General features: G+C 36.9%; 1 protein-coding gene across 12 annotated transcripts in view; it reads right to left on the bottom strand.

The window, feature by feature from the left end:
- UBR5 (ubiquitin protein ligase E3 component n-recognin 5) overlaps positions 1-26,121 on the bottom strand; it is a 139,150-nt gene that overhangs the window by 44,373 nt on the left and 68,656 nt on the right. For 11 of the 12 annotated variants that reach the window (XM_045454013.1, XM_045454025.1, XM_045454014.1 and 8 more), the window contains exons 10-25: positions 25,044-25,160; positions 24,853-24,963; positions 23,852-24,006; positions 22,951-23,068; positions 19,454-19,638; positions 16,660-16,769; positions 15,715-15,827; positions 14,199-14,342; positions 13,991-14,102; positions 13,374-13,528; positions 12,931-13,128; positions 8,553-8,763; positions 7,254-7,380; positions 3,101-3,252; positions 2,581-2,676; positions 2,135-2,258 (exon numbers count right to left, since the gene is read on the bottom strand). In XM_045454013.1, the coding sequence (XP_045309969.1) occupies positions 2,135-2,258; positions 2,581-2,676; positions 3,101-3,252; positions 7,254-7,380; positions 8,553-8,763; positions 12,931-13,128; positions 13,374-13,528; positions 13,991-14,102; positions 14,199-14,342; positions 15,715-15,827; positions 16,660-16,769; positions 19,454-19,638; positions 22,951-23,068; positions 23,852-24,006; positions 24,853-24,963; positions 25,044-25,160 (2,228 nt within the window). The remainder of the gene's footprint in view (positions 1-2,134; positions 2,259-2,580; positions 2,677-3,100; positions 3,253-7,253; positions 7,381-8,552; positions 8,764-12,930; positions 13,129-13,373; positions 13,529-13,990; positions 14,103-14,198; positions 14,343-15,714; positions 15,828-16,659; positions 16,770-19,453; positions 19,639-22,950; positions 23,069-23,851; positions 24,007-24,852; positions 24,964-25,043; positions 25,161-26,121) is intronic. The other variant, XM_045454016.1, reaches the window with a different exon arrangement.

Genomic DNA, 26,121 nt, shown 5'->3' with positions numbered 1-26,121 from the left:
AGATAAGAATGAGCCAGCTGAGAATAAAATCCTCTACATCTTTACTAGCCAGGAGGATTTTACCAAAATTTACTTTCTTTAGCTTATATTATTAAAGCAAACTCCAACCACCCACACCTAGGATTGGAGGGACTTGGGAGGAAGGGGGGTACAGAATGCTTAAATTGGAAATAATGTATTTTTTAACAATCCTTCATCCTCATCTCTCTCACACACACACACACACACACACACACACACACACACACACATCACCATCACAGGCATGCTCTCAAATTAAGATTCAATGCTCTGAAGTATTCTCCTAATACTTTATATAATGCCAAATACAATTAAAGCCAAGAACCTTTCTTAACTGGGTCATCTGTATGGTAACCAATTTCCAGTTATACCACTTGGAAAATTTTATTAGCAACTCCAGGAAATTCTCCTATATGTGTAATATAAAAAAGGAAACAAATGACCAATTTGAGAATTCCTATGCTTATTAACTAAAGGGCAAAAGAGCTTTGCCTTTCCTCTAATTTGTTTCAAAGCTGTCATCAACAGTACCAGCTTATTAATAGAACGATGTATTCAGTGTTTTCCAAATAGTTCATGTATTTTCTCAGAAAAGGGGTTGGGGGAAAGCAACTACTATTGAAAGGGCACTAAAATAACTGGTGAACCAGAAACACACTGCAGAAATGCAAAATGGACTAAAAATAGAAAGGAAGTAAGAACATTCAATGAATTTTGAGACAACACCAAATGATTGAACAAATTGTACAAAGATAATACCCTTAAAGAACACCAAAAATTCAAGTGAGGAAATAAAAATAGAAAGATATACCTTTCTGAAACAGAAAGAATATATTGGCATATATACCATTTTTACCTATGCCTCAAACCACTAATAAATTAGTAAGCTTCTTCTGTAATAATAACTTATTTCCAAGTCAGTGACTTATTTTACTAGCGGGGGCAGCCTTCATTAAAGTAGTAAGTTCACAAATTATGTTCATTATGGCCTAAGGTCAATAAGGCTTAAACAAAAATCTCCTTGCCCTTAATAATAAAAAACTCAAAACACCTTCTTGTACTTAAATATGGAGAGGTTGCTTAAGGGTGATGCCTGGGAGTCTCAGTTCTGGAATTAAGACATGGACCACGGATGGAATTCCAGCCACTCACTAGTTTTGTGACCCTGAGTGGGTTAATTAATCTCTAAGACCATTTCTTCAAATATAAAATGGGAATAGTATTACCTACTCCAGACAGCTATTGCTAGAATTGGAAGAGTTAATCCTTTGGCACAGATAAGAGCTAATTTTTATAAAAATGCTTATTGTTATGAATTTGTAAAGGAACATAAACAATCATGCTGAAAGCAGAGCCATACTCTGTCAATGGTTAGTGAGCACTTATCACATAATACTTATCAAAAACTGCATAATCTCATCATGATTTTGCAAGTCCAAAAAGATTTCCAAAGAAACCATCAGAATCATCCACAGAGTTTTAGCATACAGATTCCAGGCCCCATCCCAGACCTACTGAGTCATACTTTTGCTGCAAAGTTTGGGGGAAGAATCTGTATAATTTTTTAAGTTCTCCAGGTGACAGTGATGGAATTTATGAATTCACATTTGAGAATAGCTATGCTGTGATTTTTTAACACACGCACACACACCTCCTGATCAAACTTACGTAAAATTGGTTTGTATTCATTTAGTGTACACTGTATTATACTGGAGTCTTTCATTGAAGGGAGCTTAGTTAATTACAGAGGGAATAAATGCTAGATTCTGATCAATTAGTTTAAATTCACATAAGATAACTGTTGCCCATACATTGCAACATCAACTTAAACAGTAAAAGGAGCTAAGCTAGATCTTCATATCAAAAGCATATTAGGGGCGCCTGGGTGGCTCAGTCGGTTAAGCGGCGGACTCTGGCTCAGGTCACGATCTCACAGTTTGTACATTCAAATCCCACATCTGGCTCTGCGCTCACAGCTCAGAGCCTGGAACCTGCTTCAGATTCTGTGTCTCCTTCTCTCTCTGTCCTTTCCCCACTCTCACGCTCTCTGTCTCAAAAATAAATAAAGATCGAAGAAAAAAATTCATTAAAAAAAGTATATTAAACTTCTTACTTGGCAGAGAGGAGTTCTCGTAAATAGGGCTGCAGAACAACACTGTCGCATAACAATTTTAATATAAAATGAGCATTGGCCTTCCGATCCTTGGATTCTACTACAGATGGCTCTGTGGAAGGACCTGTAATTAAGCAAATCCATTTGGTAACAAGAGTAAACAAGAGTGAAAAGAATATTCTGAAATAACATTAACAAGGAACCATTAAATAAGCCAACAGAAAAATATTCTAGTATTAGCAATAAACTAATTTCATTATACAGTATTTAAACACAACACATTTTATAACTCCCAACTGATTTTACAACACTACAACCTCACTGACATACGAAGATCTAATTCAGAGAATTAGATGTTTTTCAAGCCAAGGTAAGTCTCGTTGAGATAAAGTGTGGCTTTGTAGAAACCCAAATGCCTAGGCAGATAAAATAGTACAGATTCTCACCTGGAATGGTGGAGGTGCTTGGTCCTTGACCGGTGCCAGTCGCTGCTGTGGTAAGAGATCCCACAGCAGGGGCCAGGATAAAATCAATGTCACCATCTTTCAGTAAACAGAACAGCAGGATGTACATCATTATAGGCAACATATCCCTAACATTTTCTCTTAACTGGCCTTAAGGCTTTTCTCTGCAAGCCAGAGGTCAAATCGGACAGAGGTTTAAGTGGAAACTTGTTTTCCAAATTATGAGAGAAGGAATCCTCTGAATTATTGACTTGTTATGATGTATTACTAGTTAGTTTCTTGCCAGTGTGGAAATATATTCTCAATAAAACAGCTTCTAGAATTTTAATTTTTAAGTTATAAACCCCTTAAACCAAATCTTTGCAACTAAACTGGTTACAATTTGCTCATTATGCTACTTTTAAATACTTCAGATTTCTAAATATCCCATTCAAGTGTTCAATTTCCTTTCTCTCAGGACCTTGTTTTTTTTCTAAACACTAAATAAAATAACAGATCTTACCAGGATCCATCGCAGGAGGGTCAGGAACCCAACTAGGGGGAGCTATGGGGGGTGAAACTGGATCCTGGTGGTCACTGGATGAAGCTCCAGCTTCATGTCTACCCAAACCAGCTGCTCTCAACGAACGTCTCATCATTTCCCGTAACCTCAAACTAGAAGAACATGGACAAAATCAGAGCTCACTACCATGGCTAAATGTAATGAAAAGGTGTACAGAACTCATCTGAGATCAAAGTTTGTTCTATAAGCAAATACTCCAGGCAAGGGAAGTGAAGTACAAATGCCAATTCTGGAATCACAAAGTCAGTGAGGGATAGAAATGAAACTGGGGGCACCTAGTACCCAGTTCAGCACTAAAACCACTATATTAAGCTCCCACACAAACTTAAGCACAGGGAACAAAACTTACGGTGAAGATTAGAAAATAATCTTTCATACATTAAGGTAAATGAACAGCTGAACATTAAGACAAAAAAATTTCTGTCCCCTGTTTATAATCAGTGAGAATTAAGTTTAATAATAGACATCAGCAAACATACTGAGTAGCACAACACCGATATTGTTAGCCCACTAAATAAAATCCCTTTGCTGTGATCTCAAAAACAATTAAACTAATGTCCACACAGTGAGTAGTTTTAAAACAAAGACCAATTTAGATTTATTTTTTATACCCCCCCCAAAAAAAAAAAAAAAAAAAAAAAAGGGAGTTTTTTTTAACAGTACAATTTGTATCCCAAGGAATTTAATGCAACTGGAGCTTGTAAAATGTGTTAGATTAATGTCTGGGCGTGATTTTTTTTTCCTCCTGCTATACAAGAAAAAAAAATACTGCACAGGTGTGCACATCACTAAAAAGAAAAGGAAATAATCACAAACACAGACCTTGTTAGGGGAACTGGTAACTACCTGTATAAAAATCTGTACCTCTGAATAAAAGCTTACAAAGCCTACAAAATTAACACATTACGAACTAACAGCAATTAAAGAGAGAGCGTATGAGGCAAATCCTTTCCGTCAGCCACAATTTTAGAGCTTCTAAATGAATAAAGACTAAAAATTCAATTATAAGGGCCAGGCAACACATAAGGGACTTCATTCTCCCGTGCAGATTTAATCCCAGACACAACATTTCTCTGATGTGAAAGACCTACCACCTTACCAGGTGAGCATTATATATATGTCTACAAATAAGTAATTTAGAAAGATTTTTATTAATGTTTGAATCTTCTAATTATAATTGTTATGTAATCCGAGGGTAAATGTGTTTTTCCATATTGATACACTTTCAATTTCAAAAGGACAAATTTTCTAAAACTTTTACAAAAATTTCCTTTAGAGGCTAATTTCAAGAACACATCTATTTTATAAAGCTTATGTATGACGATATACCTCTGGGAACAGAAACATTCTTTGGAAGATTCTGCAAAGTAAATTTTAATGTCTTAAATAATGTATTAGTTATTATAGTATTCACTATCAAAAAATACCTACAAGTAATTCTTTTATGGTATCGAGATCTTCTCTCTCCCAATTTAGATATCTGAGTTTTTATAATATGGAGGGGAACAGGACATAGGGATTATGTCAGTCGAGGTCACTTCCCTGTCCGAAGACATCACCCACAGAGAAAGGCAGTCTCCTTACCAGTTAACAGCACACACCAGGGTGACTGTTCACATTGTGATGTTCCTATACAATTTTAAGCTCAATATATATACTTGGTATCCTAATGTGTCTTACTCAAAACAGAGAAAAAAATCAGTAGTAGCTGGGAGGCACTGCATATAACCTGAAAATAAATACATGTTTGGGGTCTATTAAGAAGAATGCTTACATCAGGGTCACAAACTCAATGCCTCCTGGGCCTGGAAGGCAGTATCAATTGAGGAAAGGGCAGTCAGGTGTAAGAAATGGGGAGTAATGGCAAACTAGAAGCATACATGCTCATGTGAAGGCATTCAAATTTTAAAGAAAAAAAAAAAAAATTTAACCGTACACAGGCCAAAAAACATATGTGGGCTATTCTCCAACCTCTAGCTTAGAGCAGATTAAGAATAAAATGAAGATAAGTGGAGACCATAGTCTCATCTTGAACTTGCAAACTCCCAACTCTGTTGTTGTGATGTAGTCAATTCAATATTAAATGAGGGGGTCATTCCTTTGTCATTTTAAAAAATTGTCCTTAACCTCTTTTCTTCATTAGGTCTTGGGAACATTTTTAAGTACAATGCCCAGCTCCTCATATAGATTCTTTAAAAACAAAAAACAAAAAACAAAAAAAAGAAAATTATTCTTCAAGATGTTGTACACAATTCATGAAGATTCACCTGTATCCTCAGTGGCTGAGGACAATACTGAGGAGATACCACCTTGGCTGCTAAGATTCAGAGTTTTGACATTTCTTCGATAGGCTTGCCTGGAGTCATCGTATTTTCTGACAATATGGAAGAATTCAAGGATGATGTAATTTCCTCTTTGTAAGCACGTTATATCCATGCTACAGAAGCCTTAGAATCCAGTCATGTTCAAACATACCACTGTGACAAAAAAGCGAAGGTCATGTGTCTTCCAGATTAACAATCTCTAGAGTACATACACCTGCAATCAGATGCATCAATCAAGCTTTCCACTAAATCTGCCCTTTGTACTCAGGAACTATGAGTCACATAACAAAACTTCTGAGTCAAATCATCATCTGAAGACATTTAACAGTACTCCATTCAATATTGAAATTGCATCAGTTTTGAGCTTACAGCTCATGAATCCCAGCCTGCATACTCATCAAGGGGCATCGCCTAGAAAATCCATTGTAGGCTAGAGGAGGGTTTCACTTCAATGAAGCAGAGTCTGTGGACTTCCTACTGCCCGGCGTGGATAATAAGACTCCTGTGCTTTCATCTGTTCAACCGGCAGCCCTGAGTTTGAACTGGTTAAGAGCACTGCAGTGAAATCTTCGGCAAATGCCTCAAAGGAGCTTACTCTGCAAATTATTTCTGTGAGCAACACATCACCCACTCTTGAAGCTCCTTTTAGTCTTTGCCTTCAAAATAATCCTTACATGAAAAAAAGATGGCAGCACTGGCATTGGACCAACCATATCAGAGTCCAACTTGATCTGCACCTGTATTTTCCCTGAGGAAATGAAATACCTGAAATAATTCAGACACTAATTTCTTCAAGAAGAATTTAAGTTGCTTTCCATTTTAGACCAAACACTTTGTCTGCCTAGTGTAGTCCTAAACAAATAAGCTGGTGATAATTTCCATTTTGTATCATCTATATAAGGTCTTTGTACTGTTTTAAATTACAATTTGGTCACCCATAAATAGTTTTTGATAAATTTCATTTCAGGATATTTTTGAACCCGGGAAGCTATCAACTTGGTACCAATTTTAGAAGAATCATTTTTAAAGGGAAAGTTGGATATGGAACAGAAAATAGGCAGAGACTCTTCACTTTAAGTAGACTTTACAACCTATCACATTAGCACAGAGAGCAGTGCTTCCGTCAGTGATCTGTCAAGTGTCCAAGAACTCTGGCTCTCGCGTCTAATATACATGTGCTTTTTCCTTCAGAAAAAAAAAAAAAAAAGAAAAGGAAAGGAAAAAAAAAAAAACTATATCCTGAATTCTTTATATTCTTCATCTATTCAAACACCTAGTGATTTTTAATGTTATTAAGGTTTGTCCATCCCACAGCCCAGAGAGCTGAAAATTTTAAATACCAAACATTCATAATACACACCAGCCTTTCGTTTCTTCCCAGATCATTAAGACATCTGAGAAATTGATCTAAATAAGTAATCTGAAAATAAAAGATTGAAATTCTTTCCATTATTGTTATTACTTGTTCTCCAACTAAAGAAAGTAATTTCCTAGGAAACAAGGGTGATAAACTTAAAACACATCCAAAGAATCAAGGTTGAACTACATGCCTAAATTATCTCAAGTTTCTGAAGCATCCTAGGTCCTACTGTTCTACACTTAAAATCTAATTAGATATTATCAGATCTTTTTCCCAGGGTGATATTTGGAGGAACAAAAACAAAGCAAAAGGACCTGTCAATTCATGCAAATCATAGGTGAAAGATGTATTTTTCTGAACTTGGGTTCTGTTTCCGCCAATTAAACTTTCCTGGTAAAAATCACATTACCTTCGACTACTTGATGATCCAGCCCGATTACCTGGGCCATTACTTGAAACAACGGATATTGCATTTGCAATGGCCTCAACAGCAGAAAGCCTTTCTGCAAATGTATTTCTTTCAGAGCGCTCTGCTTCTGAAATACAAGAGAAAAAACTAGGATTAATTTAAACTTCAAAAATAATTAAGAGATTAAGTATGTATAGGCCATTAAATGCTAACTACTCTGTACTTTAGTGCTCTAATTCACATTAGAGATAATGAATAGCTTAATTTTTTCCTCCTTAGAGCAACAGACACTGAAGACAGATTTAACTATGATTTTTAATATGTGAGTTATTTCCTTATTCTGCCTTAACTTTCAACCCCCAAAGGTCAAACATAAGATTATTCATAAGTAGACTGAAATCTAGCTTTCACTACCAAGGGAGAAAAAGACCCATAACTCGGTACCTCAGTCTCGGTTTATATACTACTCATCCCCCGTTAATGATAAGGAAGTAAACCACCACTCAAAAATGCAGCCACAGAATGTCACTGGCAGAATTCAAAATCAAGAAAAACATTATGAATCACCCAGTTGCACTTTTAGACTTTCAGATTTCCCCTTCATGTAGCCAACTAAAACCTTAATGGCAAAAAACCTTATTTTTCCAAAAACATCTCATAACTCACTAGGTTATTTTTCCCTCTACATTATGAAAACTGGGATAAAGATGGCTTCAATATAACTTGCCTTAATTTGTTACCTAATTTTCATGGTAATAAAAGTCATCTGCTATTATAAAATCATTAAATCTCATTTTAAGCATTGCATATAATGTCTGTATATATCAAAGAATAGAACTCAAGACAACAAAACACACGGATAAAAATTTATTTGCTTATGTTACATACTCATCCTAATAAGAAGACGGGCATCTTCACCTTCTAAGAAATGTCAAAACTCCTAGATTTTACAAAACAGAGAAAGTACACACAAATTCTTCATAGTAATTTCCTTTTCAGTGTTATATTTTCGAAACTGCCTAAAATTCCTATTATTGTTTTTAAAAGTTTTTTAATGTTTATCTATTTTTGAAGGAGAGAGACAGTGTGAGCAGGAGAGGGGCAGAGAGAGAGGCAGTCACAGAATCCGAAACAGGCTCCAGGCTCTGAGCTGTCAGCACAGAGCCAGATGTGGGGCCTGACTTCACCAACTGTGAGATCATGACCTGAGCCGAAGTTGGATACTTAACCAAGTCACCCAGGCACCCCAAAACTGCCTAAGATTCCTTTTAAAGACCTTGTTATAGTTCTTATTCTCACCCTCTTCTTCTTTAGTTTCCTTATTGCTCGTTGGAAAACAAACTGATACACAAGCATGCAAAATATTTCGGTTTCCATCACATCTGTGGCTGATGAACGTCTGTAGCATCTGTAGATTCTGCTCTAAAACAACCGCTTGCTCAAGATTCATGAGATATTGTCGACAGGCCTCATAGTCACAGCGTAGGATGTGCTGCATTAAGGTTTGTTTCTGTGCTCAGACAAATTATGAAAAAAACTTCAATGAATTTGAATAGCACATCACACATGTAAAAAAACATAATAATATAATCAGCTCTGCAAGTAAGGAGAGACAATTTCAGGTAGCCTGCCAAAGGAGTTAAAATTAAGGGTGCCCTTTAAGAAGAATGTACAATTCACAGGAATAGAGAAGGGTGTATAAATTTTCTGTAAAGGACCAGTAAATATTTTCAGCTTTTGCAACTAACTCAACTCTGCGGCTATGGTGGGAAAGCCACTATACACAATACACAAATGAATGGGAGTGGCTGGATCTGGCCAGCAGGTCATTTTGCCAACACCTGGTCTATATTATTTCTTATGTAATTATCAAATTAGAACCCTATTAGTACTATTAACCAATTAAGCAAAGGGTATACATTCTGTGTATTTTATACAGGCTTACACATACCCCCTTATACTCATAAACATTGTATCACACTGCAGTACATGAAAACCAATACCTTCAACTCCCCCAGAAACCATGACAGGTGCAATCCCTCAGAGGTTACAACTAATGTAACTTCATTGTCAAAGACATGGCAGCATTAATAATTTATAGAACATGTCATTAATTACATGAGAAACAGCATGCTATAGACTGAATATTTACGGCCCCCAAAATTCGTATGTTGAAACCTATTCCCCAATGTGATGGGTGTGTGGAGGTGGGACCTTTCCAAAATGATTAAGTCACAAGGGTGGGGTCTTCATGAATGGGATTAATACCCTTGATGGGGGCTGAAAAAACCAGTGTTTTCCCCTCCCACCATATGAGAATACATGGCTGTCTATGAAACAATAAGTGGGCCCTCACCGGATACCAAATCTGCCCACGCCTTGATCTTGGACTTCGAGCCTCCAGAACTGTGAGAAATTTCTGTTGTTTATAAGCCAGTCAGTCTATAGCAACCTGAACAGACTAAGACACAGCATGAACATATCAAGGAGTTCAAATGTACTTCTTTCAGATTGTAACGCTATAGTTAAGGGACACTTATTGAACTAAATATAAAGCATTAGTTTTGGACTACAGATGAACTTGTAAATTTCAACTAGAATTAAGAACTGGGAAAAGAGTGTTCGGGAATACAAAGGGAAGAAGAAAGGTGCATTTGAACAACTTGCCACTTCTCTCCCAAAGTACTTAAATATCCCATCCCTCCCCCAAAGTGTATGGAGGGGTGGGTAAGGGGTAGAGGCAAGACAAAAAATACAGTTAAACTATTTCCAGTATTTGCCACGTTTTAGTACCTGAGATAGGCTATTTTGATTGCGCACTAAGACTCTGAGGTGACCCCATACGTGGTAAGCTCCAATTCAAAAGTATGAGGTGGGACACCCAAGATTAAACTTGCCCAAGTCCAGTGACATATACGCAATATGCTAAGAGAATATGTCAAAGTCTCTCCCAAGAATAAAAAGCACACTACTTTTGAAAGTAAATAAAGTCAAGATATTCTGCTGTATACTCTGTGACATAAAATGTTTTCAAGCAGCCAATCAGTCATTCGGTTGGAAGTAGCTACAGGGAACCCTTATCTCCAACCTGCTTTATATGGGCTCTCACCCTGAGAGTTATCAATACCACAATGACTGTGTTAGAAGCAAAAGAGTTTACTCTGCATCACTATATATTGTATTTGTCACTTATTCTTACAGCAAAAGGCAGAGAGAGTTCAGTAAAACATTTCTTGCAGGTCTACTGTGCACCAAGCCCTGCTCGCTGAGGTACAAAGATAAATGATGGCACACTTTACCCCTACCCATGGGATGATGACACATTTTATCTTTACCCTTGAGATGCTGACAGAGTGCAGGGGTCACAGAACCAAATGCCTACAGATGCATCTGAAGTAATACAAATGAGCGGAGGAGGCTGGGGGTAAAAAGATAACATAAACTGCATCATAAATAAATGGCAACATTTAGACTCCAAGCAATTAAGTATCAGGAACTGCAATAAATTGGAGAGACCACATACAGCCTCTAAAGGGGACACGCTAATGGCTTTATGGTGGCCCAATGTTACCAGATATTCTCATTTTTTAAGAATTAAAAATCTGGATTTTAAAAATAAATCCTGTGGTTTTTAAATGTTGGCAACCAATTACGAATTTTAAAATGATATGAAGGTTATTTCTAGAGGCCAACTTCAGGCCATGGCCACCTCCTTAATCATACCCCTACCAGTCTATAACCTCTAGTCTAGTAGGTTGCAATCAAAACTAAACTAAGAATACAAGCACTGTGTGTCTCTATACACAAAGCTCACAGGAAGCTCTCAGGAGTACCTGGATTCAGACTACTTTAGGTGCAACTCTAACAAGTTCCTTTCACCTCCAACCTAATAAAGGGTAAATAAGCCCTCATACTAAGCTCTACTTTCCATCCTTTATAGAAAATCTCCTCACAAGAGCTGTCCATATTGATCTCTAGTTCTTTTTCCATTTTCTCCATGGCTCACTCTAATCAGGCTTTCATCCCTACTGTCCAGAATGACCCAGATGGAGCCAAATCGCCAGTCACTCTTCAGCATTTGCCTCGCCTGGCCCACAGCATCACCAGACATGGTTGATCACTGCATCCTACTTGACACATGCTTGTCACCTGGCTTCCAAGACAACACTCATTCTAGTTTTCCTCCAACCCCGTGGATGCTGCTCCTTCTCAGTCTCTTATGCAGGTCCCTCTTTATCTCCCTGTATTTACATGCTGATGCTATTCTGACAGCTCAGTCCTTAGACCTCTTCTCCACAACCTTGGTAACCTCATTCCATGTAATTCCTCTAAATACCACAGATGTACTGTAGGCTCCTTTGTCTAATTCTCCATCTTGCTCCGGGTCTTCAGAATTACACATCTAACTATTTACCACCTTCTCTTGGATACCTATCTGACAAGCACTTTAAACTCTGCATGTCTAAAACCAAATTCCTGTTGTCTGCCCCTCCTCCCTCCTGAATCTGCTTCATCCCTAGTCTCCATCTCTATAAATGCCAACTTCATTCCTTCAGAATCTTTGGCCTTATTGCTTCCTCTGTTTGACACCCTATACTGAGCCATTGGCAAATCCTGTTGGCTCTACCGTCAGCCTATCTAATATACCTAGAATTGAATGAATCCCTTCTCCCTCACAGCTCTACTTCTTGGGCCAAGCCACCTTCCCCTCCCACCCAGACTGTTTCAATAGCCCCCCTCACAAGCCTCCCTACTTCCACACTGTCCCCTACTATTCTCAGCAGGTCAGCAGCAATCCTGTGAAAATGTTAAGTCAAATCAGGTCAATCTCTGCTCAAATTGCTCCAATAAGTTCCAGTGGTACCACCGCCACATCTGATAAACACCTCAGCTACAACATGTTCAAAACTAAACTCATCCTCTTCCAGCATTCATTTTGTTCCTCTTATTTTTCCTCTCCCCACCAACCACACCCAAGTAAGAAGCTTTATAACTCCTTCCTCTCATTTATTGCTGAAGATTGGCACCAAGCTTTAGAGAATCTACTTTCTTAAGAACTCTGAAATCCATTCCCTCTTCTTCATTTCCAAGATTTCAAGCTTACTTTGTTTCTTCATCTGGTCTCTACACTTCTGTTCTCCACCCACTGCTAATCCTTTTTTAAAAAGCCAGTTTAAAATCCTTCTCCTAGCTTTCAGGGGGAAGCTCACACCCCTTAGGTTAGCACACAGGTACCCCAGTGCCTTTCTCCAGTCTCTGCACTTGCCACTCACTTGACCCATATAAGCCCTACCTTCTGTTTATATCAACAATGTACGTGGTCTTCCAAAACATTAAGATTCACAAAGACTTGGCACCAAGGATAACATTTCCCGCCCTCACCTTGTGTCTAGGAGACCCGACTATTCAAAGCTGTGTTCAGGCATCGCCTCCTATGAGAAGCCTTCTCTATAGTCACAGTCTGATTGATATCCCTCCCTTTTGTGCTCCTACAGCACTGTGCACGCCTTAACTCAAACACTTACACTGCCATCTACGGTTCACTCATCTCTCTTGTCTTAATAAACTACTACCACCTATAGAGAAGGGTCAACAAATAATCTATTTGATTGGTTTCCCTAGTTTCTAGCAGTATCATGTGAATTAAAATGTCAAGTAGTTTCAAAAGTCAAGTTACCTCCACAGCCATGATGATAATAGCAGCTTTCTTTTTGATTGTTGAATTGGCAGGAAGATTTATTAAAGAATGCACGCCCATTCCAAGACTACTAATAGGTGGAAGATCAAGCCAATCAGGATCCCTTATTCCTCCCATGCAATCTTTGGCCATGGGGTAGATAGTACCATTTCCATCTCGAAGAATAATAGGAGACTCCTATAATAGAGGGAAAATAATAAAATCTGGCTCCCAATCAAAAATGCATCTTTGATTTTTACAACAGGTATATTTATTTTCATATCAGATTATGCTAACCAAATAAGAAACCCAGTATTAATTGTACTTGGTATTCTAAATTCTTCAGTAGTTTGATAACAAGCAAACTAGAGCCCAACTTTAGGCTTTACAAAAATGCCAATGTTGTCCCATCAGTTTTCACAAGCAAAAGTAAGCCTCAGTACCTGTCCAGCAGTGAAAATGGCTACATTCCTCTCATTCTGGCCAAGGAAAGCAATGCTGCTTGTAGGGAAATTATTTTCCTGTTCTGCTTTTCCTGTCGCAAGATCAAAGATACAGTACCGTACCCAATTCCCAGTCTTCAAAACAGCATGCACACCTTCAGAAACACATAAATGTAAAAAAAAATTTATGCATCTTTAATAACCTCCAGTAAGTACCTGCCAAATTTTAACATCTCTGGTCACATGTGAAATGTAGATTTATCTCATTCCATAACATTATACACAAGGAACAAAACTTCCAAACACCCCAAATCACTTATTTTACGCCCTTTTTTTTTTTTTTTTTTAAGTATATTCATTTATTTTGGAGGTGGGGGGGAAGGGGAGAGAGAGAGGGAGGGAGGGAGAGAGAATCCCAAGCAGGCTCCACATGGTCAGCATAGAGCACGATGCAGGGCTCTATCTCATGAGCTCTGAGATCAGGAACTGCACTGAAATCAAAAGTCAGACGCTTAACCAACTGAGCCACCCAGGCAGCTCCTAGCCTACACCCATTTACTACACAAATATTAACAGGATATAAAGTATGCCAGGTGAAAATGTTACAAAAGCTTTACCTTTGGAATCCACATTCACGGCCAATATTTCTGTTTTTTCAGGTATACAAAGCTTTTTAGGAGTCCTTTGGAAACAGTCAGGAACTTTTGGTGTCCCGCCAGTTTTGACAACCTGCATGACACAAAAGGAACCTTGCTCTCAGAAACCATAACGCACTCAAGTAGTCAGTGCCAACATTTACCTGCTGAGTGATCCCTCTACACCTACCTGCAGTTCATCAATTCTAAGTAACCTACAATCCTGCAGGAGAGAAGAAGGGTCAGCATCTGATCCAGAGCTGCTCTGACAGTTTGTGTTATTGGATGTTCCTGGAAATTTTACAGCAACATAGGCACCATCCACTTTTAGCACCTGGAAGTACAGGTAAATATGCTGAATATTACCACCGACTTATATGAAATTAATATGCAAATTATGTTCACTGAACTAATTTAATACTGAAGGCATTTAATTTCTTCTATTTCTTTAATGATCACCAAGTTATAAAATTAACCTGAATGGGGGGGGGGGGGTACCTAAACAGACTCACCAAAGCTTTATTGTTGATGTTTGTATCTGAGACTTATTTTCTAAAGAAAAACTGACCCACATAGCCAGCGCTTACAGTCTTTGGGATGTTTAGCAATCAGCTATAAAAATTAAGTATAACCCATGAAATGCTCCCCCAAAAAAGCTTATTATGCTTTTTACTAGTTTAGAGCCCCGCTGTGTGAAAGAACTTTTGTGACGATGATAATGTCCCGTATCTGCACTGCCCAATATGGTAACCATTATTAGCGTAAGTGGCTATGAAGCACCTGAAATGGAGCTGATGTGACTGAGGAGCTAACTTTTTATGTTATTCAATTTTAATAAATTAGCCACAAATATAGCTAATGGCTACCATTTTGAACAGCACGGGTAGAGAGTCAGCAATGTACAGAAAGATGAGCACAGGACTTGAAACCAGAATACCTGAGTCCTACCTATGCTTCTAACTGCTTCTGATTTTGAGCCAGTGTGATCTTCTCAGAAGAAACACCTGCCCAGCCCATAAGCTACAGTTCTATTTTGAGAATCAAATGGAATCATGTGTGAGAAAGGCCTTTGTAAATTGCAGGGCGTGGCATATCTACTCTTCCCTAAAGTACAAATGAAAGACCATCAATTCAGAAACAAATGAGCCATCAGAAAAACCTTTACTTTGCAGATATAGTTCCATTTTGTTTTTCAGTATGTGTGGAGAGAAAGGTGAAATTGCGTTTTAGCTGATGGACTCTACCCACTTGGGTTTCTTAGAAAGCAAGAAACCCTCTCCAGAAAGAAGGGAAAAGAAACTGGAAGTGACTTGAAGACAGTAAGATTTTTAAATGTCAAGGGAAGTTGTTAAGTGTTATGGAAGAGGATCTCTCCTTCAGAACTCTCTGATAGCTCCAAAAAAATGGACTGCATCAAAAAGTAATATAATCTCTGCAATTTTTCTGCAAACCTAAAATTCTTCCAAAATAACACTTAAAAAAAAATAGGCAATATATCACCATAAATACTCAAGAAGAGGCCTCATAATCATCTATTCATCTTTAGGGAACAGAAGCTATCTGCAACAGGCTAAGGGCTCACTAAAGGTGAGGAATGGAGCAGCTCTGAGGAAAGGGCTGATGAACACTCACCAACCATAAATTCTTGGATAACCAATACTGTTCTAGTTCTGGTAGAAACTAACTCTTAGACGTTTTGAACAAACCTTGCCAACAGGAACATTCTTAACATCTTCCACAAAAACGACTTCCCGAAGAGACCACTGCTCTTCGTTCACCTTTTCTTCCTCTTTCGGGGCAGGGGTGGACCGTCGTCGTTCTTAGACAACAACAAAATGGTAAGTACCAAAAAGAAAATGTGAAAGAGACTTTATAGATTTCATCTAAATATATGAAAAAAGATCATTTGTAAAGGGATACATAACTGAGATATCTAAATAACAATTCTGTGAACTACCACTTTATGAATTGACATTTTATGACCAATTTCCACTTCAAATGACTTAGTAGCAAAAATCACGTCTGTTAATGCCTAATGATATTAACACTGCTGCAAACACACAAAGAAGAAATAAAAAACTTATTTTGAACCCTTAAAATTAGAGTTATCTGATGAAGGTTAAAAAAAAAAAAAAAAAGACCTGTTGGTCTGTTTTTAAAACTATCATGTAATTATTAAGTTTCAACTTCCTCAAGGGCAAAGCAAGTACACTATAAAATAAATTTATTTTGAGGACCGTTCAAAAAACTCCTTAAATCCAATGTGCAGTAGTGAGTCTAGGTTTATAAATTCTGCAAATTCTGAGCACAAGTTGAGACCAAGCCATGACCAATTTATAATAAAAACAGTCTCCACAAAGGTGGGAAAATATTCTAATTAGTGGCAGTTATTTCCCACTATCACTGCAATGCATTTTACAAATTATAAACTCAATAGAACTCTAAAAAACAACAGGAATAGGCAACACTGTAAATACTATTTTTTCATTTAAATAAAACTGCTCATACACATAAAATCTAACTACTAGAAACAAAATTTATACAAAAAAATACTGAAAATGGTAGAAGTTGCCTCAAATCATAAACAGACTGCACCCAGCTCTCTGCCTGGGACCTTACTTTGACCAACGTACACTACACATAAAACTTACTATATGGCATTGATGCGCTGCTGGCGATTGAGGACGCGTCACTGCATGTGGAGGCCGGAGATGGCGGGGGACCCATTTCCGTTTTCACTGGTTCCTGCTTACTTTCAGGCCTGAGATTAGAAATTAGATTCTCATTACTAGGAAAATGAAATATTAGAACTTGTCAGATGGTTTATTTTTTAGAATCAAGTTTATTCTTATAAGGGAATGAAATATTAAAACTTGTACAAAATGGTCTATTTCTAGGACTCCAGGTACTGAAAAAGGTACACGGTGCATACTTCAAATTCTTAGTAATATTTTTAAAAGAAAGGAAAGAAAACTACACCATATAAAGCTATCAACAACTTTGAACAATGATTCAGATAAGCTTTATCTATGAATAACAACAAAAACTACACTCAATTATTACAAGCTCTTGAGCAAACAAGTTTCACACTTCAGTAAACCCTGACTTGGACATAGCAATTTAATTCAGAAATGGTAAAGGAAAATAAAATACCAACTAGATCTATCATTAATTTCTTAAGAGTTCAAAAAAGGAACTCAACTCGCATGGTTTACAAAAATTTATTCTTGAACCATCTGATGAAGAACCATCACCTGTTACAACCTGAGAAATTACAGAATAAACTATCCTTTGTCACTGAATTCTTTCATTATACCTAGGAAGATAACTACAGTCAGCAACTATACAATATTCTACAGATGATTCAACACACACACACACACACACACACACACACACACACACACACACCTTAGTCCTTAAAAGGCAGAAGTCAATTTTTAGTCAGAAAAGTCACCTATTACTAAGAAATCTGTTATAAATATTGTTATCAAGGCCATCATCTTAACCCCCTCGTCTATTATCCCCACCAGGAATTTCACCTGAGTTTAGAAACAGTCCACAGTAAACCAGTATCATTTTCACCAGCATCTTGGCGAAGTGCTTAGTACAAGTACACATGAACACTCATGGCTGCTCTGCAAATCTTGTGATGGTGGAAACAGGCTGATACTGACTAATCACTAGCATGCCATTAAAGTGAACGCATCTCAACACTTAGCAAAGAAGAGTCTTTCACATGAAAATGACTATGTTCTTAACCTAAATTTCAATAAGCTCTTTTACTAAGTTTATTCATATAGATGGCAAATTTCAAGGAAGATACTGAAAAACTTTATAAATTACACGATTCCAGTAGCATATTCTGTGTGTTAAATATAAACTCATTTATATTTGTGCACATCAAAAACATTTCAATCACTCTTTACAAAATTTCATAAAAAATGAAAATGTGTTTTGTCACTTTTATTTTTAGGATAAAAATCAATGTAATTACAGAGGAAGTCTATAAATCCATTATGTATAACAAGACAGGGACAGTGAGAGAGAGATCACGACAACAAAGCAAAAAAGCCTTAATTTGGCATAAATTACAGTTGCGTTGCTTTATTAAAGAATATTTCTTTAACTTATTTAGTAGTCATCCATTTTTTTTAATTTTAATTAACTTATTTAAATTCAAGTTAGTTAACACACAGTATAGTCTTGGTTTCAGGAACAGAACCCAGTGATTCATTCATTCATTAGTGTAACACCCAGTGCTCATCCCAACAGGTACCCTCCTTAATGCCCATCACCCGTTTAGCCCATTCCCCCACCCACCTCCCCTCCAGCAACCCTGTTTGTTCTCTGTCTTTACAAGTCTCTTATGGTTTGCCTCCCTATGTTTTTATCTTATTTTTCCTTCCCTTTCCCTATGTTCACCTGTTGGGTTTCTTAAATTCCACATATGAGTGAAATCATACGATATTGGTCTTTCTCTGACAGTAATCCCTGTGTTTTCTTAATTACAACTTGCATTTCTAACAATAAGAGAAATAGCAAAAAAGGTAGTAAATTTACAATCATTACACTCATTTGAGCAAACAAATTTCAGCATTTTAAAAACCTAGATGTATAGTACAATCCCCATTTCTTTTTAATGCCTGTTAAATTAAAAAAAAAAAAAAAAAAAAGACACCAAAATATTAAAATGTTGTTTCTGGAATGTGATGCTATTACTCATCTATGTTTCTATAATGGTTACATATTTTTATAAGATTAAGAAAAAAAAGTTACTTATAAACTTTATTAAAGGTTTGAAGTTCATGGACCAAACAACCAAATTATACCACACACAAATACTTATAGATGCTTCTAAAAGTACAGGTGTTAAGTAACTATATACTTGACTCCCAAACAATAAGCCAGCCTCTGTATGCGGGCTCCACACAATTCAGTGGTAACTCTGTTCACATACCCCTCCGCCCCGAAAGTCTGCAAATCCTTTACAGAACTTCCCTCTCCAGAATGTTAACTTATAAAATCCTTTCAAGGATCAAGATGCAGTTAAGACATTAGGTAGAAATTAAGATCATTACACAGGGAGAGAGGAGGGCAAAGATGGCCTGATAGAGATAAGGCTAAACATATTCTTCTTCCACACAGTAATGGCAAAGGACACACTCTAATGACAAAACAAAGATATCAAAAGAGAACTCTATATATGGTCATTCTAGCTGCTGAACATCAAGAACAACTATAATATACAAATATTAACCAAGTGGCAAACAGTAAATTTTACTAATTCCTTGCAAAACTTCTGGGCGTCTTCACAAGACCTCACCACGGTAGCAATTTTCTAGGTCACTGCACACCTCTAAGTCTGCCTTGACTACCCCTCTCGTATACATAGCGAACTAGAAACTGGTGTAAAATCACGATTCATTACAGTACAGTACTTACTTAGCTTCAGTAGTTTTGCTAGCTTTGTCCATGCTTTTCAAGCTCTCTGGAGATCTTAGTTGAAATCTACAGCTATCATTCATATTCCAAACTGATTCCATTAAGACACCAACTTTAGGAATCCCAGCACTAATTGAAAATGCAACTGCTCCAGCATGATAAAGAGGATTATTCCTTAAGCACACCTAGCAAACAAAAGAAAAATCATCAAGATGACATTTTCAAAACTAGAAGAGTTGTTCCAAATGCATAAAAATACAACACATAAAAGTATTATTTCCTAGGTTTTCCAAAAACAATCTTACACAATCAAATAAGGCTCTTAAAGCATTGTCTTAAAAGCATTATCTCTATCAAGAATTTGTTCCCAAAATTAAGGAGCAGTAATTATTTTAGCACATTTGTTAAAAAAAAAAAAAAAAAAAAAAAAAAAAAACTTTAAAATTTCATGCAAAAGGGCTGCCTAGGTGGCTTAGTCAGTTAAGTCACTAACTCCTGACTTCAACTCAGATCATGATCTCACAGCTCGTGAGATCGATGTGAGTTCTGTGCTAACAGTGCAGAGCCTGCAGAATCGAATCCCTGCTTGGGATTCTCTCTCTCCCTCTCTCTCTCCCTCCCTCTCTCTCTCTCTCTGCCCCTCCCTGGCTCACATGCACATGCTCTCTCTCAAAATAAACATTAAAAAAAAAAAAATTCATACAACCTAACAAATTTCATGCAACAAATATCCTGACCATTCTGCTATAAAGAAACAGAATAGAAATAGCAAAGAACTTTTTTTAAAGATTGTCATTAAAAAAATAACAAAATAATTACACATTCTGTCAGTTTCTTAACATCTGAAATGACTTTCCTAATTCATTATGCTATGTATTATACAGGCTCTATAAACTTCATCTCTATGGGGGTTTCTTTCCCCCAGAAGACTTGTTTTCTACAAACCAAAAGCTTCACTGGATAACATAAATTTTCTCTTACGTTAAAAAAGAGTGTGTTGACGTCAATGTTAGAAGTTAATTGAGTGCAGGAGTAAATAACCTGCAACTTCTCACTGCCGAGGAGCTCCCTCAGGTCATATACTCTGAAAGCAATAACCTGCAAGGTGGCACCGTCAAACACACCAAGAATAGCTCCAAATGAGAGAGAAAGATTATTTCTGGACATCTCTTTTGAGTTCTCCAACAGCTCAATCTCATGGACATTCTGTTCAGTCACCCAGTAATGAAGTATTATGTTGTCCTTGACAGTGGCACATACGAAGATCATGTGATGGTTTATAATTAACTGTAAGTGACACAGAAGACGCTGATACATTTGAGTAGTATCACAACTGGAAATCCTGGAGCAGAGCTGCAGTTCCATCAGATAGTTATGCGTCACTAAATATAGATCTGTGGCTTAGAATGTACAGTTCATGAAGAGCTGACTTCTGGAAAAAGGTATGTCCTGCTTAGCTGTGACTTAAAGGGAAGTTTCACCCACAAATTTTCAGGGAAGACTGGTGAAAGCTTACAGTCTGAAAGAGGATCAATAAGAAAGAAGGCTGTATTTTAAAGAGAAATGTGGTAAGATTAGAAGATAAGGAGGTTATTTATTAGTGCCTTCTTATTAAAAATAAATCACCTTAAAGACAAGGTGGTGTGTATTTGGGGTCCAGCATATAACGAGACGTGTCAATGGATAACTGCTAAATACATCATTCTCAACATTATGATCTCAGAGTGTAGGTGTAGCTGATAATTCTAAGTAATCAACAGTTAACACACGAAGGCTTTCCTTATTCTGTGGCTATGACTATCTTAAATCTCTAGTTTTCCACAGCTTTAAAATAAAATCTTAGTTCTATACCAAAATATTTTAATACACCTATCTCTTAGCAATTTAGTTCCAAGCTATTTAGTTTAAAAATTTTCTTCAGTGCACCTTTAAAGTGTTTTTTTCTGCTCTCTCTCTCTGTAGCAACATCATCCTCCATGCTAATAAGGCAAATGCGAGGATATCTTGCTATTAAGTGAGTCCAGTGAACAAGAAACTTTAAGAACAACAGAAATCAGTAATTGGACTAACCAGGAAAAGGGGAGCTCTTTGAAGCTCCTGTCCAAAACAACTGAAATAAATAATGAAGGCTGAAGAAGAATATTCAAAATAATGGGTAATCACTAAACACTCCCCAATTGGGAGGCCAAGCAAGAAATAAGTCAGAATAAGACAACCATGACTAGGACCAAACAACGACGACGACAAGAACAACAACAACAACAACAACAACAACAACATAGAGGCACAAATACAAAACGGATACGTATAAGCTGGGTTTTGTTGAAAAGTAACAACTGAAGTAGTAACTCTTTAAGCACTTTATAATCCCTCGCACTTAGACAAATGGTAGTTTTTATTACACGATGTGTCATCTTGCACTTTGAATTTTTCTTTTCCTTATCACTACAAGGTGGGATAACTTATATTTTGTATTTCCTAGATCTTACAAAATAGTCATTGTAGTGCTTGCTAGAATATACACCAATTTTTATACTCAAGATAAACTATCCTCAAGATAATGAATGAAAAGAACAACAGTTCTCAAACTATTCTGGTATCAGAGCCCTTTTTCCCTGTTAAATATTACTGAGGACCCAAAAATATTTTGTTTATTTGGGTCCTATCTAGCTGGTATTTAATGTATTAATTAAAATTCAGAAATTTTTAAACACTTCACAGTAATAAATGTCATGTTAACATAAACAATTTTATAAAAAACTGATTTTCAAAAAAAAATAGCAAGAAAAGTGGCACTGTTTACATTTTTGCAAATCTCTTAATGTTTGATTTAATGGAAGACAGTTCGATTCCCACGTCTGCTTCTGCATTCAATCTGTTGTGATAGTTACTTAAAGTGTATGCAGACAATTCAGCTTCACAGATATGTAAATGGAAAGAAAAGAAAGGGCTCTGCAGACTCCCTGAAAGAATGGAGGAGCCAGAAGTCCTTGAACCAACCGCAATTTGATCCACTGAGGTATTAGAAAAATCACCTTCTATAACATAGAAGCCTAAAACCATCTCAGAGTGGAATCCATCTCTGGTGGAAACAGAGATCTGAGGAAGCCTCCTGCCCTATGCTGACAACATCCCCAAGAGCAGTGTCTTTCAAAACTGCCTGGCTGTTTATCACCTGGGATGCTTGTTAACATAATCAACCCCAGGCCTTACCACCAGACAAACTGAAGGAACGTCCCAGGAGCTCCACACTCTTGCATTCAAGTACCAAATGATTCTTAAAATTAGGCAAATCTGGGAACCCTGCCCCATAAGGAAACCTACTGTGACACTGGGGCAGAATCTCCATGTCACTCAACTATTGAATAAAAAAGCATATACATGCTATTGGAACCTGGTCCTTCAAATAACATTCATTTATAAAACTGCTTAGAAGGGAATTAATTAAAGAGGAAGAAAGTGATTTTGAAGAGTAACAACGTCCCCTAATCACTTACCTGGGTACCCACAGTGATGTTCGGCATTGAAGAAATACCAGCACTAGATTTGGGCTTTTTATTTTTGGCTCTAGCCTTCTCTAACATTTTTTTCCTTTGACTAAAAGGGACTACACCCCTGAAAAGAAAAAGTATAAATTGGTCAAGCAAGCAGCAAAGAAGCCTACTAATCTGAAATTACATGTAATATTTTTGCTTGTTGTATTTACAACTTATTCTTAATCATAACTTGAGCATAGCTTTAATACATAACTGGTCCTGTTTTTATTAAACCTTTAGGGATTAAAATTTTATAGAAAATTGATCACCTGAAATTTTCTTCCAAATAATTTTATTTCATTAGTAGATTCCCCTACATATTATTTCTGTAAATAAATGCAGATTTACTAAACTCCTTAAAACACAACAGAAAAAATACATTTTAAAGTCCCTAATAGTAAAGGAATAAAGGAAGACACAAAATATACATCCAATGAAAATACTGTAATTATATTTTATATTTAATTATATTTTAAGTAATACTGTTAAATGAAAAAGCATAAAAAATACCCGATAGCCTAGGTTTCCAATTATGTAAAAGCAAAGTACATATTTATGTATAGGAAAGAAAGATTTAAAATACTTCCAAATGCTAACAGTAGTTACCTTCAGGTTGCAGGATGATAGGTAATTTTTGTTTCCACTTTATACTTCTGTAAAATTCCATAATTACAGTCACTAAAGTATGTGTTAATTTTATAAGTTTTTTTAATGTTACTTTGTTCCAAAGTGAAATTTCCCTCTCTACAAAGCATTATCTTTTGACCAACCTTCTCATGTTGGTATTCCACTTCTCAAAGCACCTATCTATGCACATAAAAGCATTCACTGATAAGGAATTCCCCCTCCCTGTGTTACTCACCACCAATATAAATTGTTCTCTAGCTGGGCACAGGTGTAAAGGGCACAGCAATGTAAAGAAACAATCCGTTCACCTTGAAGTTCTGAGTAAGTCTGTGCAGTGTGCTCTAATTTAGAAGCCACAGAACTTAAAGTTTCATCTACCCATGTAGCAACCTAAAGAGTAAAATATTAGAGGCTTAAATAAATAAGAAAGGACTGTGGTCAAAACTAGGAAACAACATACATACTCTACGGACTACAATTCTAAAATGTTTTGAGCTAAATGCCAGAAAAATAAGTAATTCAGAAAAGGTTCTTAATTAAGAATCTAAAATACTTTCCTTACATAAATAAATTGAAGTAGCAGTTATTGAAATGATCGTCTAAAGCCATCTCAAAGAAATTAATCAAAAGTAAACATTTGCTACAACAATTTTAAAAAGTATTTAGTGACTCTAGGGGCATCTGGGTGGCTCAATAAATTAAGCGTTCAACTCTTGATTTGGGCTCAGGTCATGATCTCAGTTTCATGAGTTTCATGATCTCACAGTTTCATGCACTGACAGCACAGGGCCTGCTTGAGTTCTCCCTCTCTCTCTGCCCCTCCCCCACGCTCGCTCGCTCGCGCTCTCTCTCTCTCTGTCTCTCTCAAAATAAATACATAAACTAAAATAAAAAAAAAAAAAAAAATAGTGACTCTAAAGCCAAAGAGAATCTAAGGCAAAATACCCACATACTTCCCCAATCCATCTCTGACAGCTTTTGTTAGCACTTATCTCAAATATTTTGTCCTTTCCTTAAGGGAAAAAGCCACCTCTAAAGTTGGATTATAATATAGGGATAAACCAGCAACAAAAAGATTATATACTGGATTACTCTCTTTAGGCTTGAGATGCCTTGAAGTTGTGGATTTAGAAAGAGAGAAAATTAAAAGATGGAAAAGGGGCAGAGGGAGAGGAAGAAAACCAAGAACTGAAGCATGAAATTTCAGTTTCTCAACGAATGCAAAGTATTTCCTACCTTGTTATTTTCTGTAGCTACAGTTGCTCTTATGCTATTTGCAGACAGCAGGACTATCTTTTCATTGGTTAGCCCCAGAAATGTTGCTCGTGGATGATGCAGTGAAGGATTCTTAGAAAGCACAAGAAAAATGATCACTATTTTGTATGTTGATATATAGAACCATTTGATGAAAGCTTAATATAAAATACCTGTGCATTTCTGTAAGGCTCAGATTCACTCCACTTCCACTGATAAAGTTCTCCTTTACTGCTGACAGCCAGAAGCTCAGAATATAGAGCCCCAATACAGATGAACTTTGTTCCATCCTATAAAGTAAAAAATAATACAATAGTGTAAGTACAACTGGCCAAACCTAATCACTTTAATCACTTCATCAAATCGGGATTAATTCAGTAAACATATAAACCACAGCTGTGCAAAGTCTTCAGCACAGCCTGTAAGGCCCTTCGTAATGCAGCCCTGGCTTCCTCTGTGAAATCACTGTCCTTCAGTCACACAGGCCTTCTTCCAGCTCCTAGACCGGTCCGCAGGATCCTGTCATGTCCTTGGTATTCTCTTGCCTTGTTTCTCAGTGACTCAATCCCTATCCTTAATCAAGTCTGCTCAAATGAAACCTCTGACCACACTACCTACAAAACCACCACTCTGATATTCCACCTCCTTACTGTGCTTTCTTTGTAGATGATAGCATTTCACCACTATACTACATTATGATAGTAATAGTATATTCACAATATTGTATTACTCATTTACGGTCTATTCACTTGGATATAAGCTTTGTCTTGTTCACCACTGTATCCCCATTTTTTAGAACAGTGCACATGGTAGGTGACATAAATGTGCCAAATAAATGAAGAAAACAATAAGCTGAAGCTGGAAAAATCAAGTGTCAAGACAGAAGACTCCTTCTCTCTAGACTCTTCCAAGCTGCTGAAACAAACGTCTACGTTGTTTTTTTTAAGGTGAGAGTTCGTTTAGTTTTAATGCACATGCCAGGTGTTAAATGCAATTAAATTCCAAAAATCTTTGACAATAAATGTAAATGAACAGTATCAATAATTTATGTTTGTTTGAGAGCGAGAGAGCAAGAGCAGGGGAGGGACAGAGAGAGAAAAAGAGAGAGTGAGCGAGTGAGTGAATGAGAGAATCTCAAGCAGGCTCCACACTCTTAGAGCAGAGCCTGACACAGGCTCAAACCCACGAACCATGAGATCATGACCGGAGCTGAAACGAAGAGTCAGACCATCAACAGACTAAGCCACTCAG

Source organism: Leopardus geoffroyi, chromosome C3, assembly GCF_018350155.1.
Source record: "Leopardus geoffroyi isolate Oge1 chromosome C3, O.geoffroyi_Oge1_pat1.0, whole genome shotgun sequence".
Taxonomy (NCBI): Eukaryota; Metazoa; Chordata; class Mammalia; order Carnivora; family Felidae; genus Leopardus; species Leopardus geoffroyi.
Note: the sequence above shows the minus strand (reverse complement) of the source record. Positions and strands in the feature narration are given on the sequence as shown.